This window comes from Ailuropoda melanoleuca, chromosome 11 (assembly GCF_002007445.2).
Source record: "Ailuropoda melanoleuca isolate Jingjing chromosome 11, ASM200744v2, whole genome shotgun sequence".
NCBI lineage: Eukaryota > Metazoa > Chordata > Mammalia > Carnivora > Ursidae > Ailuropoda > Ailuropoda melanoleuca.
Window position 1 is genome coordinate 67,934,168 of NC_048228.1, and position 15,767 is coordinate 67,949,934.

The 15,767-nt window shown below is 43.9% G+C and overlaps 1 protein-coding gene across 1 annotated transcript; it reads right to left on the bottom strand.

Moving 5' to 3' along the window:
- Positions 1 to 731: 731 nt before the first annotated feature.
- SRD5A3 (steroid 5 alpha-reductase 3) lies at positions 732 to 15,751 on the bottom strand. Its single transcript, XM_002919366.4, has 5 exons — positions 15,425 to 15,751; positions 8,279 to 8,421; positions 6,227 to 6,424; positions 2,578 to 2,712; positions 732 to 1,692 (listed from the first exon to the last, which is right to left on the bottom strand). Exons 1-5 carry the CDS (start codon positions 15,643 to 15,645, stop codon positions 1,433 to 1,435), a joined length of 957 nt encoding a protein of 318 aa, XP_002919412.1. The 5' UTR covers positions 15,646 to 15,751; the 3' UTR covers positions 732 to 1,432.
- Positions 15,752 to 15,767: the final 16 nt, after the last annotated feature.

Sequence of the window (15,767 nt, forward strand, 5' to 3'; positions counted from 1 at the left end):
GAGCAACTCTACCCTAGTCGCATAGCCTCAACCTGTCATTCTGTTGCTACTAAGGGGAAATGACACCCGACTACCTCCCAACAGCATTCCCTGGACTAACTAGATCGAAGTGGTATTTGATGGATGGGAGAGAAAATGCTACAGCAGAATTATTTTAAAAACCATAGGATGTGCTTTCATATGCCTATAGTGAAAGTTTAGATTAAGAAGAAGCTCAGTCTAACAGCTACCAAAGCTGTTACTACGCCAGGGGTGAGGGTGGGAGGAGGTTCTCAGACTGCATTTGATTATGTGTCTGATTAATAATGAGGTTCTTTCTCCCATAGCAAGGTACCCATTAGGACAAAACTTTAGTAGCTAGACTATAATGTGACGCCTGCACAAAAGCCATCAAGTTAATACCTCAGTCACTGAGCCGGTAAATCTTACGCTGCACAATGTGCAGTTTTTACAGCGCTGCTCAGGCTGTAGTGGTACTTTTCTTCAAGTTCTTGTTTTTCTTTTAAACCATACATTTATTTCCCTTTGATTTAATCATGGGTATTTTCTTGAACGTAAACTGTCTTAGTGTAAAATTTATTCCTAAAAATCTTCAGATTCACTTTATTAAAATAATTCAATAGTTAAACTCAGGCAAACCTTACTCCAGTGTGAGTCACTCCATATGAACAAGGGAGAGCACTAGGCCATCTGCAGTGAAGGTCGGTCCATTCATGGAGGCTCTTCACACATAAATATAAAAATATTTTATTTTCAGATGCTTTCACTTTTAAGGTACTTCCTTGAAAGTCATGTCAAAAAAAGTATTAAATAAAAGAGGTTTCCTATGATTTGAGGGGGAGATGAGTGGAAACCACTCTTGCTGGTTACATAACTGGAAATCTTTGTGGCCGTATGTGAAAGTATAAACTATCTCCAACAACCTCATTTTCCCCTGACTCTGTTGGTGTGAAATTATATATTGTTATTTTAAAAGCTTTTCTGCTTTTATTGAAATGCAACAGTTACTGAGCACCTACTATATTGGTTACTATGTAGTCCAGCTCATTTATCCCTGACAAAAAGCCATGGATGGTCTCCTCTCTTTCTTGGGGGATGTACGTGCATGTGTGAAGCCATTTGTATATTCTTGGTTAGTGTGCTTGTGGGGCAGCTTGGAGAAGTCTCATCTACTTGTTAGCAGTTGGTTGGTTTGATAAAGCATCTCGGAAGGCAGACACAGCACTCCCAGGCCTGCCAGAAGGATTTCTTCTTTGAAGATTCATTTTCTTGAGGGGTCTTGCTTTGCTAATTCAGTGAAGACTTTTGGGTGTAAAAACGGAACGCAGGATTTCAAACAGTTCTGCAGAAACTGTGCTTTGGTCCCTAGACTTTGTTGTCCTGAGGAATTGAACCTGTCACCTAGTTTGCATGCTTCATGACTGAGGTTATATTAAAACAGGAATGGTAGGAAAGCTTTCCTATGCTTTGGATAGGAGACAAATTTGCTTTTGTAGAATTTGTGGCTGAGGAAAGCAGACAGGGCCTGGCTGAAGAAAACATATGTCACCACTAGCCACCAAGTTAAGTTGTGGAATCCAAAGGTGACAGCCATGGAAATGTAGATCATCAGCTCTGCTAAGTAGTTTGGGGAAGAAACGTATTCAAACCAGTCTCCAAAAGGGATTCGGTGGTTACAGTGAATGACCACCCCTGAAACAGAAACAGAAGACTTCCTGAACAAATGAAGTTGTGGAAAGAGTTTACCACCTCAGGTCCCAAGTCATTTACAAAAACTCTTATTTAAAAAAGAGGATTGCTGACCTGTGTGCAAACCCACTTCCTGTCACACTTCCATTGCCAACCTACTATGTATTAAAAAGTTACATGCTTAGGTTATACTATCAGCTGAAAATAAGCACAGAGGAAAGCCTGTTTCTCCACCAGGCCTCCAAGCTAGTCATTAAGAGCTCAGACTGCAGAGTCAGACTGCTTGAGTTCAAATCCTGACTCTACCACTTGCATGCTGTGGAACTTTAGAGAAGTTGCTTCACATCTCTGTACCTTAATTTCCACATTTGTAAAGGGACGATAAGAGTGTCCCCACCTCAACTAAGCACTATGAGGCTATATGTAAAGCTCCAGGAACAGGGCATGGCACAGAATAAGCACTTGATAAATGTTGAATAATATTATTCCATTTTTAACATTTAAAAAACCTAATAAAAACTGTACCTGTGGTAAGTCAACACAAGCTAACTAAAAAGTCAAATTTGTTTTTGCTGTGGCTGGAATGACACTAACTTAGCACGGTAATATGAATGCTCACATGCTGGTTAGGCACGTATCTGCTGTGCAGGCCCCCAGATGTGGGCACAGAATAGAATCACAGAGTGTCAGGGGCCGGGGAAATCTTTTAGCATATTGCTCTCATTTTACAAAGGGGAAGATCAAGACCCAGAGAGGTGTCTTGTCAAAAATGAGCATTTGATAGATGAATCGATTAATTTAGGGCCGGAGGGGAAAAAATAAAGGAACAAGGACAACTAATTTCTGAGGGTTAAAATCCACATGCAGTGGCTCTGAAAGACCTCTCACCTGCTTTATTTTTCCTGAGATTGCCAAGAATGACATGGCACTTGTACTGATGGACAGACGACCAGATAAACATCAGCATTCCGAGGATATGGAACCACCGAGCTTGCATCAAGAGATTTTTCCCTATCACATAGGCTACAGAAAAAAGAATTAGCTTATTAGCCAGCCTACAAAATTTCAGAGGCTCGGGGGATGATCGTAGACTCGTACAGTTAGCAGAACACAATTATCCACTTATTTTGTTCCTCATGACTAGAAAATTATCCTGACATAATTTACCAAGTCCAGAGAGGTGAGCACTGCCCTGTGGGTGAAGGCATATGCTACTCAGCTGGGGGCTGCTTCAGTGGCCCCTGAGAGAGAGTGCTCCATGGACACATTCTCCTGCTCCCTCTTCAAATGCTTCAAGCACAGAGGTCGGCTCTGTCTCCTCCTCTTGTGATGTACTCTTATGCGGCGAGACTGCTTCGTGTTTATAATTCTCAACCCGGTTTTATGTCTTCTTTCTTACAGTCTACTGTCAGGAAAACACTTCCTAAACGAATCTTACCCTGAGCTGCCACCCTAAGCCATTCAGGGGAGACCCTGAATGCAGAACACTGACTTGACTGGCTCCAGCCGATGAAGAAAAGCACTGGAAGCGAAGGCTCATGATGGGGCTTCTCAAAAGAGAAGAAATGTAAACTGCAAGATGAAAACAAACAATATCCCTTTCTGATTAGAGAGAACCATGTTGGGTTTCTTTCAGAAGTAGAAACACTCATAGTATCATCTTCCTTTTTCTTCTCTAGCTACCAAGAAGACAGGAAGAATGCAGGACTTCTGAGGACTGGCATCAGAAAAGCAAATTAAGGACTTCCTTATGATCAGCAGGAAGCAGTCAGGCTAGGTAGGAACTTGACTGAAGAAACAAAGCTGTCCATTGACTGCGGACTGACTGCGGGGAAGAGCCTGAGGGTCTGGAACGAAGAGACAGCCCCTACAGAGTTGATTCAGGTATGAGAACCGAGAATCATGCGATTCCATAAAGGCACCTGGAGGTGGGATTCAGGTGATGAATGCTAATGACTAATGAGAGTCCACCGATGTCTACCTGTGTTAATTTCTTTTAAAAACTTGCCCTATATAAACAGTTCACTGTAGACTCTTAATGTTTCCTAGACTTCCCCATTTAATGAACAAGTTACATTTTTATAGGTTAAAGATAAACAAAATATGAAAAATAGCTTTAAATTGGAGGGCTCTAAGAGCAAGTCATTTTAGGATTAAAAACTGAAGCAAGTGTTTGAGAGTTCCCATCACTGCCAAGTCACCTACTCTGAATCAGAGAAAGTACCTATGAGGGAAAGATTCCTAAGAATAAGATGGAATTAAAATGCAGGAAAGGGGAGGCAAGTGGAGGCTGACAGTCCAATCTGTGTAGTGTTTAACTCTTTGTTTATCCATTAATTACCGATTGAGTGTCTACTGAGCCTGGCATCTTGCACAAGGGATAAAGCAGAGAGTAAGTAAGGCAAGATCTCAGTCCCCAGGAACCCACGTTCCAGTGGCAAGGCACAGACAGAAACAAGTAGGCAAATCGATAACCAAGACAAGCTCATGTAGAGACAGCACTCTGGAGAAAATAAAATACAACAGTGTAATGGAGAGTGGCTGGAAAAAGACCCTCTAGACTTTGAAGACAAGGAGACGAGAAGGTCTGGGCAGCTTACAGACATTCTTTCTCTTCCTTTTCACAAGAACTCTCTGAAATCGGGATATGTCCCTGTTAGAGATGAAGGTTCTGAGGTTCAGGGTGGTTAAGTAAGCTGGAATTCAGACTCAGGCCCCCCTGACTCCCAAGCCCAGGCTATTCCTATCAGACCCCAAAGCTGGCAAATGCCCCAGTATGTTCTCTCTCAACGAACTCCTGAAACCAGTTCTCCCCATATTGTCCCAAACGCCTGCATACGACCTTATGAAAGACAAGTAGGTGAAACAGAAGACAGCTTCAGAAAGGAGTGTCTAGAAAGCGATTTTTGTGGGTATCTCAGCTGCCTTTTCTTTACTGTTTCTATGGGAGGGAGGGCAGAAGCTGGGGTCGAGCTAGCAGACGAAGCTCTAGAAGAGATTGTGTAATGCCAACAGAGGCCAACAGACTGAAAGCTAGCGGGCGGGTTAGCCGCATGCTTTAGAAAGCTCCTTTGGGTGGAAATCCTAGCACTGTTCACCACGAGTAAGAGTTCAAACCTTGATACCGGCTGCACATGAATGCCACAGCAGAAAGCTCAGGGAGGAAACACTGACTTGATTAAATTCAGTGGAATCAGATGGAGAGATGTTAGCTGAGTGGCTGGAGCCAATCAATAATTCAGGAATTAAGAGAGATCATTACTAAGTCGTACTCTAAAAGCATTCCACAAATTGCATGGTGCGCTGGGTGTTATACGCAAATAATGAATCATGGAACACTACATGAGAAACTAAGGATATACTGTATGATGACTAACATAACATAATAAAAATTATTAAAAAAAAATAATAAAAGCATTCCTCAAGCCATAGAGGCCTCGGGTTGTACTACAGCAACAGAGAGAGGACATTCAAGGGGCTATTCTGATGCTGAAAACAAACCTGAGGAGAAAGCTCACTCACTGAGTATTGGAAACATCTAGACTTTGGTCTCTATTTACACGGATGGCTAGGAAACATGAAGACTTGAACTTAGAGAAAACAGTCATGAATGGTCTGACCCACAGTGTCTGGGCGGATGGACACCAAAGGTCCAGGGTGAAGTTAGCCTCAGCGCTAAAAACTAATGTCAGTCACCCCAAATGACTCGAGTTCTGTATAATATTTTACAAAAATGATAGTCCTATATGTTAGATCTCTAGCCTCCCCCCCACAAACACACTTCATTTCCTCCTCATAAACAAAGGTCATGATTTTGCTTCCCTCTTCCTGGCTAGTGGGAGCTCAAAAATGTTCAGACACAATTCTGACTCATCACAGTACTCTTTTGTCCTCTCCCCTCAGGCTGCCTCCCTTGAAGAAAAGCTTTGTTATAATCGGAATCATCCTAAGAAATAATGACCACAAAATGGCTCTCTACTCCCTCTTCAAATCACAACTGTTCACCACTGGCCTAGGCCACCCCTTTCTCCTCTGGTTTTCTGAGATTTAATCCTGCACCACCCTTCCCCTTCCACACACGCACCCCAGGAAGACTGAACCTTTGGTGGAGCAACTTTCCTTGCTGAGCTTTTCTCCTGTTCCTGGGTGTCCCCTGCTTCCTGTGCTACTCTTGACCATACTCCCTCTTTCTTTCCAGAGTAACACCGCTTGAATTCACAGACTTCAATCCCACCAAGGCAGACCCACATCCCAATTCTTTGCCCTTACACCAAGCCTCTTGAACACCTGGTACTATCTTTACCATGGGCATGAGTGCTTATCTTGGTGTCTTTCAGGCTTTAGCAATTTTGTAACAGTTGGTGTATACACTCTTGAGCATGTTGACTTCTTCTAAGGGCTAGCAGAGTTCAAACTCTTCAAATGCAAAGTGGGTTGGACTGGTCTACTCTCAAACTTCTGTCATGCTGGACTGCTTTGCCTTAAGAGCCCCTCATGTGCCCAGTGACTCAGCTAATAGACCCCAGGGGTGACTCACCATTCCTGCCGTCCATTGGCACTTGACTCAGCACAGTTAGGCCGGTGAGGACATAGTAGACAAGTCCAAAACAGTACTGCACGATATGAATTACAGTATTGGAGAAGACACTGACATAGAAGCATTCGAAGAGCCTTCGCAAGCTGTGTAGCCACAGAAATACTAATACCAAGAATGCGGACAGCGCCAGCTCACCCCCTGTAATTCAGAATGCAACGTTAGCATCTCTCTTCCCAGCACTAATACAAAGTTATATTTTTTCCCTGCTGTTCAACAGAGTATTAAATTTAAGACTAGAGCTAGGAGAGGGCCCTAAAAATCATCTAGCCTAAAAGTTTTTGGTTTTTTTTCTTTTTTTAGTCATGAGGAAGTGGGCCAAGTGAAATTAAGGAATTTGGCCAGTGACAAACTCAGGTCTCTGGACTCTCCTCTGTCACATGAAAGCCTTCTGGTTACACGTATGTCACTATGAAGGAGGCTGTGCACTCAGAACCTGTCTGTGGATCTCCGCCTCCTGGCACTAGCAGCCAGCTGAAGATGGTCAGGAAGAATGCCCGGATGACCTCTAACAACCTGCCCCCCCACCGGTGGGATCCCTGGGTCAGAGGAGATGAGACACAGGCACCCGGACAGGCAGAAAAGGGGACAGGAACAGAAACAGAGGGAACTACGCATTTCTTTCCATATTAAAAAAACAACAACAAAAAAAGAAAATTATACTTTCAGGGGACTGTGAGCCTTGAGATCTATCTTCCTACCTGCCTCTCATCCCTCTGCCAAAAGAATTCGGAAGAAATGCTGGTTTTTAAAATGACATAACACCTAGATGTTTTTTAAATGAGTGTCACATGTACACACACACAGATACATACACACACATAAGAACATAATAAGGATACAGTTCAACGCATTTTTACAAACTAAACCAACCTATTCCACCCATATACCCAGCACCCAGATCAAAAAACAGAACACAACCAGCACTCCCTTGTCTCCCCTCCAGGCACTGCCTCCCCCCACGAAGGTAAGCACTATCCAGACTTCTATCGTACAGAATAGCTTTGGCTGTTTTTCTATTTTAAATACGGTAAATCCTAGTTTTAATTCTTTAGGAATAGGTTAAAGCAAATAAACAAATAAAACTCACAACCAACCTTCCAAATTCCAGAACCCCAGCTAGCCCCACAGTAAACAAAGGGAGAGATGAAGTTTTAATGGGTGAAGTGGGATCTGCTGAGGTCTCCATCCCTCCCAAATAGGATCTGCAGAGGTGTTCCCTCTGGCTGTCATCTTTTGCAACAAGTTCCTCTGGTTATACAGAAAAGGATTGTTCCCAGGGAGCCAGTGGTTTGGCTGCTGGAACAAAGGACAGAGATAGCACGAGTACAATTTGTTTCTAATTCTGCTCCTCACCCTCTCCCTGACACTGAGGCCACCTTATGGTTTTCATCTTCAACTCCTGATTTTCAAAATTCTTCCATGTATCCTTTATCTGAGGTAGAGTGAGGTGAATTTAAAGGCTATTTTATTAACTTCTGGTCAAGAACTCTTTAGAGTCAATTTTATTACTTGACTAAAGCTTACAGTATAACAAACATCTTTAACTGGTGATCAAAAAGTAATTTTCTATTATGTGTCTGGGGTTCTGAGACATGACTTCGGTTCAACTACAGAAATGACACATGTTTCAAGGCAAACCTGATGGATCCTAAGAGCTTTTCCACTGAAGTGTAAAGACTTCTGTATAAATTTATCGATAGTACTAAAAATATCAGAGGGGGAACAGCCAGTCCTGTACACAGCCTAGCACTCGCTGGGAAGGCAGGGACGAAGAGCTCACTCTCGGTCTGCTGTAATCTCAGTGAAGAACATGGAGACATCCCCGTGGCCACCAGGCTAGGAACCATGCAGAACTCTTTTTTGCCCTCACCCTCCACTTCCTAGGCCCACAGAGGAGCCTGGGGATGGCTGCGAAATACCAGGAACAGCTCCCAGCAGGCAGGAAAGGTGGGAACAGGATGAAACGGTTGTAACTAACCAGCAGAGTCGTACCTTGGAACTGGGAAGCCCCGAGAATTCTGAGCAGACCATGAAGCCAGTTTGGAAAAGGCACTCCCAGGAACACAGACTGAGTAAGGTGCCAAAGCAGGAAGCCATTCCATAGCGCTGAGATGATGTAGAAGTGAGAAAAATACCTGCAAGGTTGAACCAGTTAGGCAATCATCAGAGGAGGTCCACTGTGAAGCATTAGGCAGGAACACTATTTTTAGGCTCTGGAGCCTCTTTCCCCCTTTCCCAAAGTACAGTTTTGTTTTTTAATAGAACCCGAATCCTGCAGGCGTTCAGACTTCTAAAATTTCCTTTCAAATGGTGGGACTGGTTAACTCAGGAAAAAGAGGCCTCCTGAGGTTAACGAGAACATGATTGACCTTGTTAAACCTGGATAGAGGGTCAATTAGCAATCTCTCTTATCTCTGGGTAACAGGATTGGCTCAAGTTCCAAAGGGGGGCACCAGACCCTGGCATAGAGAACCTAGATTGTGCCAACAGAAGCCAAATGTGTGAAAGATTTCCAAATCCTGAGCCATGTTGCTGCAATAGCCATACAACTGTTACACAAGATTTGCAAAACCACAAGCTCTCAGCGCTGCCAGGAACCTTAAAGGTCTTCTGATTCAATGTTTTCCTAAATTGTGTTGACCTAAATTACTTTTATAATAACACGACAAATATTAACTCATAAAACAAGGTATCACTCCTGATGGTTAAAGCTCTCATTAAGTTCAGTGAGTATTTTGCAATCAGCACAGCTATAAATGAAATACAAATAAGACCAGAGCCAATGGACATTGAAATTAGCAAGGATACTTTAATGTGAAAGTGGATGCTGGCTTACTGAAATGAAATCACCTACTATGGCACAAAGGCCTAACACAGGTTCTTTTGAGGCCCCTTTACCTAACCTTCTCCTATTTTTCTTTATTTAAATCAATTCAAAAAAAAATCTTTCTGACTCTGCAGGGGGTCCTCCCTGGTCTTCAACACATCACTTTGTATTAAGCCTCCTCCCCATAGCAATAAAGTAAATCGAACTCAGGGATTCTTCTCCCAGATGATCCAGAATATGTTTGTGCCAGAATTTATAGCTCCGCCCAAGACCATGCCCACAACCCCGTCTGACAAATACTGATCTAATCTGATCATTCCAAAGCAACCCTCTTAATTCTCCTAACTACTGTTACAAATTCTATCACTGGATCTGCCCTTGCTGAGCTGCCCTTGTTGTTTCTGATTCCGATCTTCTCTGGGCTCCAGAGCTTCATTTCCTCAAAAGTTCACCCGTGTCACTTCCAATACCCCCTCCCCCACCTGGCCACTGGTTTTTGGCTACCTTCCAGGGTCTTTCTTAAAACACACTTCCTAGAACTGAGCCCAGGTATGGTCTGAGCTGTAGGAGTGGAGCAGAATGTCAGCAGCACCCTGCCCTGAAAGATTCCATGCAAAGAGAAGGCGCTGACTTTTGAAAAGCATCTTCTGGGCCAGCCACTCTACCTACTTCATTTCTTCACAAATATTTATTGAGAACTTAGAATATGCCGGGCAATCTTCTAGGATCTGGGAACTCTGCAGGGAGCAAACAGACCAGGTCTCTGCCTTGATGTTTACCTTTCAGCATATGGTCAACAAATGAACCTATAGATATCTAGCATAATAGTGGGTTAGGGGCCAGAGAGGGTGCAAAAGGGAGGCCATTCTGGATGGGTGGTCAAGAATGGTCTCTCTGGAAGTGAATTTGGCTAGAATGAAAAACCCCAGTGAACTTCTAGGGTTAAGAATTTTCTAGGCAGAGGAAATGACAACCACAAAGGCTCTGAGGAACAATAAAGGGCACTTGTGTGGAGAAGCAGATGCTATAGGGTCTTAGAAGGACACCAGCTTTTATTCAGTGTGGTGGAGAGCCATTTGTGCAGAGCGACTTAAATAAGTTATGTTTTAAAATCCTTCTGGCTGATAGAAAAGTTCTGGAAATTGATAGTGCTGATGGCTGCACAACAATGTGAATGTATTCAAAACCAATGAACTCCACACCTGAAAAGGGTTAAAATATTAAGTGTTATGTCATGTATAGTTTACCACACACACACACAGACACACACACATTGCTTATTCATTTCACTCTTTTTAAAGTTAAAAAGAAATCCCTCTGGTAAGTAGGCAGAAACAATCCTGTAAAGTTTATTTGGCTATCTTCATGTGGCAGATGAGAAAATGAAAGGTCAGATGTTAAGTTACACAGCCAAGGTCACACAGTAAGTGGCAGCATTTAGCTCCAGACTCAGCCTGGATGACTCTAAAGTTAAAATCACACTTTTTTTTTCTTTTTTTTTTAAGTAGGCTCCACGCCCAACGTAGGGCTTGAACTCAACAACCCTGAGACCAAGACCCAAGCTGAGAACAATATTCGGACACTTAACCAGCTGAACCACCCAGATGCCCCTACACCGCTGCACTTGTAATTCATGCAACCTACACCTGCCTGAACCTGAACTTTTCTATACATGTGCCAATTTATACCAAGCTTAAAGTCAACCAATCACTCCAATGGGTTTGGTATAATGCTAAGCCACAACTTACTATGACCTACTGTGCCCTGATGTTGCTAATTCACAGGCAGACTGCTGTTCTTATTCCCACGTGGGTTTTTTTTTTTTAAAGGTTTTTATTTATTTATGTGACAGAGAGACAGCCAGCAAGAGAGGGAACACAGCAGGGGAGTGGGAGAGGATGAAGCAGGCTCCTAGCGGAGGAGCCGGATGTGGGTCTTGATCCCAGAACGCCGGGATCACGCCCTGAGCTGAAGGCAGACGCTTAATGACTGCGCTACCCAGGCGCCCCATTCCTACGTTTTATACATCCTATCTCGTTTTGCTTGCCTGATTTCCCTCTATGAGAAACACCTTCTACTCTATAAATCTCTTGCTTTTTACAAAGACCCAGCTTTAGCCTCAAACAACAGATCTAAGAACTCCACTTTTTGTTTTAGACATTCTCCCTCTTTTTCCTCCCTTGGCGCTTTGCTTAAATGTAGCACTATTTTCCAAGCCCGTGGGAAAACAGATAAGGAGATCCTTATGGTAACACAGGACTTGACACCAAACAAGCACTCCTTTAATAAATATTTCAGTTTTAATTAGAAGCTAGGGACTGCTCTAGGGATACAGCAATAAAAACAACAGTTAATTCTGGCCTTCATGGCACTTACACTCACACTCACACACAAAAGTAAAATTTGTAGCATGCCAGCAGGTGGTAATTGTCACTGAGAAAATGAAAGCCGGGAAGAAGAAGGAATAACGGGGGATGGCCGAATTATACTTTTAAACAGGGTGGAGAGGCAATATCTCATTGAGAAGGTAATATCTGAGTAGAATTATAGGAAGTAAGAACAAAAACCATGTATGTGGCTACGTGGGGGAAGAGCTTTTAGGTAGAAGGAATAGGTAGTGCAAAGGCCCTGAGGTGGGAAAAAAGAGTAGCAGAAAAGCCTACAAAACTGGATTGGCACCATGAGGGGCTAACTATAGGACACAAAGTCAGTGAGGTGGTGGGAACAAAACTATATAGGGTCTTGGGCTCTTCCTGTGAGTGAGCTGGAAGCCACTGGATACTTTTGAGCCAGGAGGCAAGATCTAATAATACATATTTGCTGATGGCTGGAACTGATCCAAGGCCCCATTAGCGGAGTAATGTTTACTGAGTTCTGACTAGGTGCCTGGCCTGTGCTAAGTGCTTTAATGTCATCACCACCTATATGACAGGGCAGTATTACTATGTGAGCACTCTAATCCATACCACTGCCGTTTGCCTGGACCATTATAATAGCCTCTCATTAGGTCTTCTCCACACAATGGCTAGTCATCCCTTCAAAACATGAATCACATCATGCCATGCCTTCTTCCCTAAGCTAAAGCCATCAAAGGCTTTCCATACACTCAGAATAAAATCTCTTCTCCACCATGGCCCTGGTGAGCCAACCCTGCCTCCCCCAGTGAGCTCATCTCCTGCCCCACCCCTCCCTGACCATCCTCTCCAGTGTTGTCATTGTCATGGCTACCCCATTTTGCTCATGATCAAGTAATCCTGCTGGATTTCCTCTGAAGCACTTATTACCATCCAAAATTATCTTGTTTTGTAAGATTTGTTTATATATTTACTGCCTGTCTTATAAGAACGAAAGCTCTTGGCACATAAGTACTCTATAAACACTGGTTCAGCAGTTAATCAACAAACCAACTAAACCTAAACCCTCTTTTTCTTAAATTCATTCAAAACATAGTGATCAAGGACCTTATTATTTGTCAGGTACTGAACCAGGGATATGGTAACAAACAAGACAAATGTAAACTTATGGCCTGTTTATAGTCCAGAGCAGGGGTTCTTAACATTTTTCTTCCATGGACTCCACTGGCAGTCTGGTGAAGGCTAGTGGACACTTCTCAAAATGTTACTTCAATTATAAAACACATAGGGATTACCAAGGAAACCAATTATATTGAAATACAGGTACCATAACTACTAAAAAAAGAAATTTGTGATATAGTAATACAAGTGCTTAATTACTGTATCAAATAACAAGACCTAGGGATTTATTCTTGTGGTGATGAAAATGTTTTGATGTCTTTTCAATATTTTCAAAGTGATATTAAAAAAACCTGTCACAATATTGCAAGTACTGCTAATTCTACTGTGGTCTATTGATTACATTTATCACTAAGGAAATGCTGACTTTTGGCTAGAGGTTAGTGAAATAAAGATATAATTTTTTCTAATCCAGGTTTGCACTGAATTCTGTCCATAGGTCCCCCAGACCTCTGGTTAGGACTGCTGAACCCCTGGAGAAAAGTCTGGATGGCTCTTTGCCTCCAGAGCTCAATTCAATTGTAATGCTTTGATACCATTTTGAAATTTAGAAGCAGAAGTACTACTGTACACATTACACAAGTCAAGATCATCGTGACTCATGTTGGACATCGCCTATTTATTCAGATTTTCTGGGAAATCAATAATCTATGAATCAAAAGGAAAACAAGAAAACCATCATCACCTTAATTTAGGAAAAAACCCTACCCAACAGCGGTAATGGAACTGAACATGCCATGAACTGATTTCAGGTTTTATTCTTGCCTCCTTAGGAAAAAATAACCTGAAACAAAATTACCTAAGCACCATTTTAGATGCAGAAATGTGATTTGCAGCTGCCTCTAAGTGTAAAAATTACAGGCTTATTTTTGCTTTTAAGAGTACGATTGAATTTTCCGCAAGGAAAAGTATTTAAATATAGTATCTAGGCATATTTGTCTTTCTTTCTTGGCGTGGACTTGCTCTATCTTCTTTCAATACTAAAAGAAATGGTTTAAATTTAGGAAAAAAACAAAACAAAACATCACTTGGACACCATGGGAGGCTCTACTTTAGAATTCTTGAAGACAAAGGTGTAAACTACGGGAGAAATTACAACAAGCCCAAAGAGTAGTAAGGAGTAAAGGAAAGGTATCAAGTCTGTTTCTTAGCTGTCATATAATCATGTGCTTGAGCACTAACAGCTGGGGAATGTGTCCTTTAATCTAGGGACACCAATACCTTTTTCAAAATTCTGACAACAAATTGTTAGAAATCACACTAAGAAATATTTTTTCTTTACAACATTAAAAAATGGTAATCTGGGAATGCCATTGCTATAAAGCAGAAAAGGATGCACTGTAATAAAACTTAATTAAAAATAGGATGATGGGGGCGCCTGGATGGCTCAGTCGTTAAGCGTCTGCCTTTGGCTCAGGGCGTGATCCTGGTGTTCTGAGATGGAGCCCCACATCAGGCTCCTCCGCTATGAGCCTGCTTCTTCCTCTCCCACTCCTTATGCTTGTGTTCCCTCTCTCGCTGGCTGTCTCTCTGTCAAATAAATAAAGAAAATCTTAAAAAAATAATAAATAAAAAAATAAAAATAGGATGATGGATAATTTTTACTAAAAAGAGCTTCTAATATATAGGGGGTTCGACTAATTTGTCCTCAATACTTCTGTCTCTTCTCAGGGCCTCATTCCCTTTCCTCTTCCTGTGAATGACCTAGTTCTTCCTTCTCAGTGTTAACACCTGATGAATCTTTCTCCAACAGACAAAAGTGGGGGCGGGGCGTTACCCAGTTTCAGAAGCCAAGTTACTCTCAGCTGCCTTCTTGTCTGTGGACCTGGGACACTGTCTCTGAGAGGTTCAAGCGATAACCCTGGTGTTTTAATACATTGAAACCTTACCACGTTCCTTTAGATTCCTTCCTAAATGTCAACTTTAGATGCAACTTAAGGACAGAAAAGCCACAGCTATCTCCCTACCGTCTAGAAGTGTTTGGCTGACTCTTCCAAGCTATGTTCTGAATTCAAAGTAAAAAAGCAAACAAAAAACCTCCAAACAAAAGCAAACTATAACAAGTCTTTACAAATTTCTGAAAGACTCCTACTTAAGCCCTAACGATGTAATGTTTCATTGAACTTTGTTATGAAATCTGTTGAAAGTCAAAGCTTCGGGGTCGGGCTTGCCAAAAATGTGCACTCCTGGGCCACTTTCTCCAGGGGCACCCGCCAAGGTGCTAGTTAGGACGGTCGGTGCGGCCGAAGGAGGTGGCGCCCGGGTGGTGACGAGCGGCTAGCCCCTCATCCGGACTTCGAGGATCGGAGGGACTAATGGGGGAAACAGAGGAGCGAAGCGCCGGCCTGCCTTCACGTCTACAAGTGAGTGACCTCAGTTAGATTATGAGCCCTAGAGTGCAGGGGTGGCGAAAAAGGAGAATTTGGGGCCAAAAGGCTTTAACCTGCCACCTGGTGACCAGGCCTACATTCGGAAGCGCTGCCATTTTCCCCGAGGAAAGACTCAGTGCGGGCCACCAGTTCACGTTCACCCGCGGCTCAGCATCCTCAGTGTCCGCAGTCCCTCGGGGCATTCCGCCCTCTGGGCCACGACGCGGACGCGGCAGAACCCGGCGGCCCAGCCGAGGCAGCGGCGCACCCGGAGACCCGTTAGGGTCGCCGGGGGTCCGGGCCGCGCCGGCCCCGCGCCCGCCTCTGCTGCCCCCTGCCGGCTGCCCGAGCCGGGCGCTCCGGGCTCTCCGCGCCTCGGCTTCCCGGGCTCGAGCCGGGGCGCGGTTACCTCTTGGGGACATCAAAGACCCGGCAGACGGCTGGGCGCGACTGCCCCTCACGCTTGGTTTTCCCATAGCGGATCAGGTCCTGGAAAAGCGCGCAGCCCGGGAGCAGGCCAGGCGGCACCAGCTGCAGCAGCAGGGTCAGCAGGAAGGCGGCGGCCAGCGTGAGCCACAGAGCGCGCAGCGGGTTCAGCGCCCAGAGCTGGGCCGCAGCCCAGGGAGCCATAGCCAACACGCCAGGCTTCCGCGCCCCACGGCCCAAAACACCCGCCCTCACTACCGCGGTCGCTCACGCGCCGCACGCTTGCCTCAGCTGGGCGGGGCGTCGGAGACGCAGTGCGGAACGGG

What these genes read in the sequence shown, in the direction of transcription:
- SRD5A3 (XM_002919366.4), bottom strand. Translation starts at nt 15,645, where the DNA reads ATGGCTCCCTGGGCTGCGGCCCAGCTCTGGGCGCTGAACCCGCTGCGC. An exon ending in CGGGGCTTCCCAGTTCCAAG is followed by an intron (nt 6,425 to 8,278) that starts GTACGACTCTGC and finishes TCTGAATTACAG; the next exon opens with GGGGTGAGCTGGCGCTGTCC. An exon ending in TCTCAGGAAAAATAAAGCAG is followed by an intron (nt 1,693 to 2,577) that starts GTGAGAGGTCTT and finishes TTTCTGTTTCAG; the next exon opens with GGGTGGTCATTCACTGTAAC.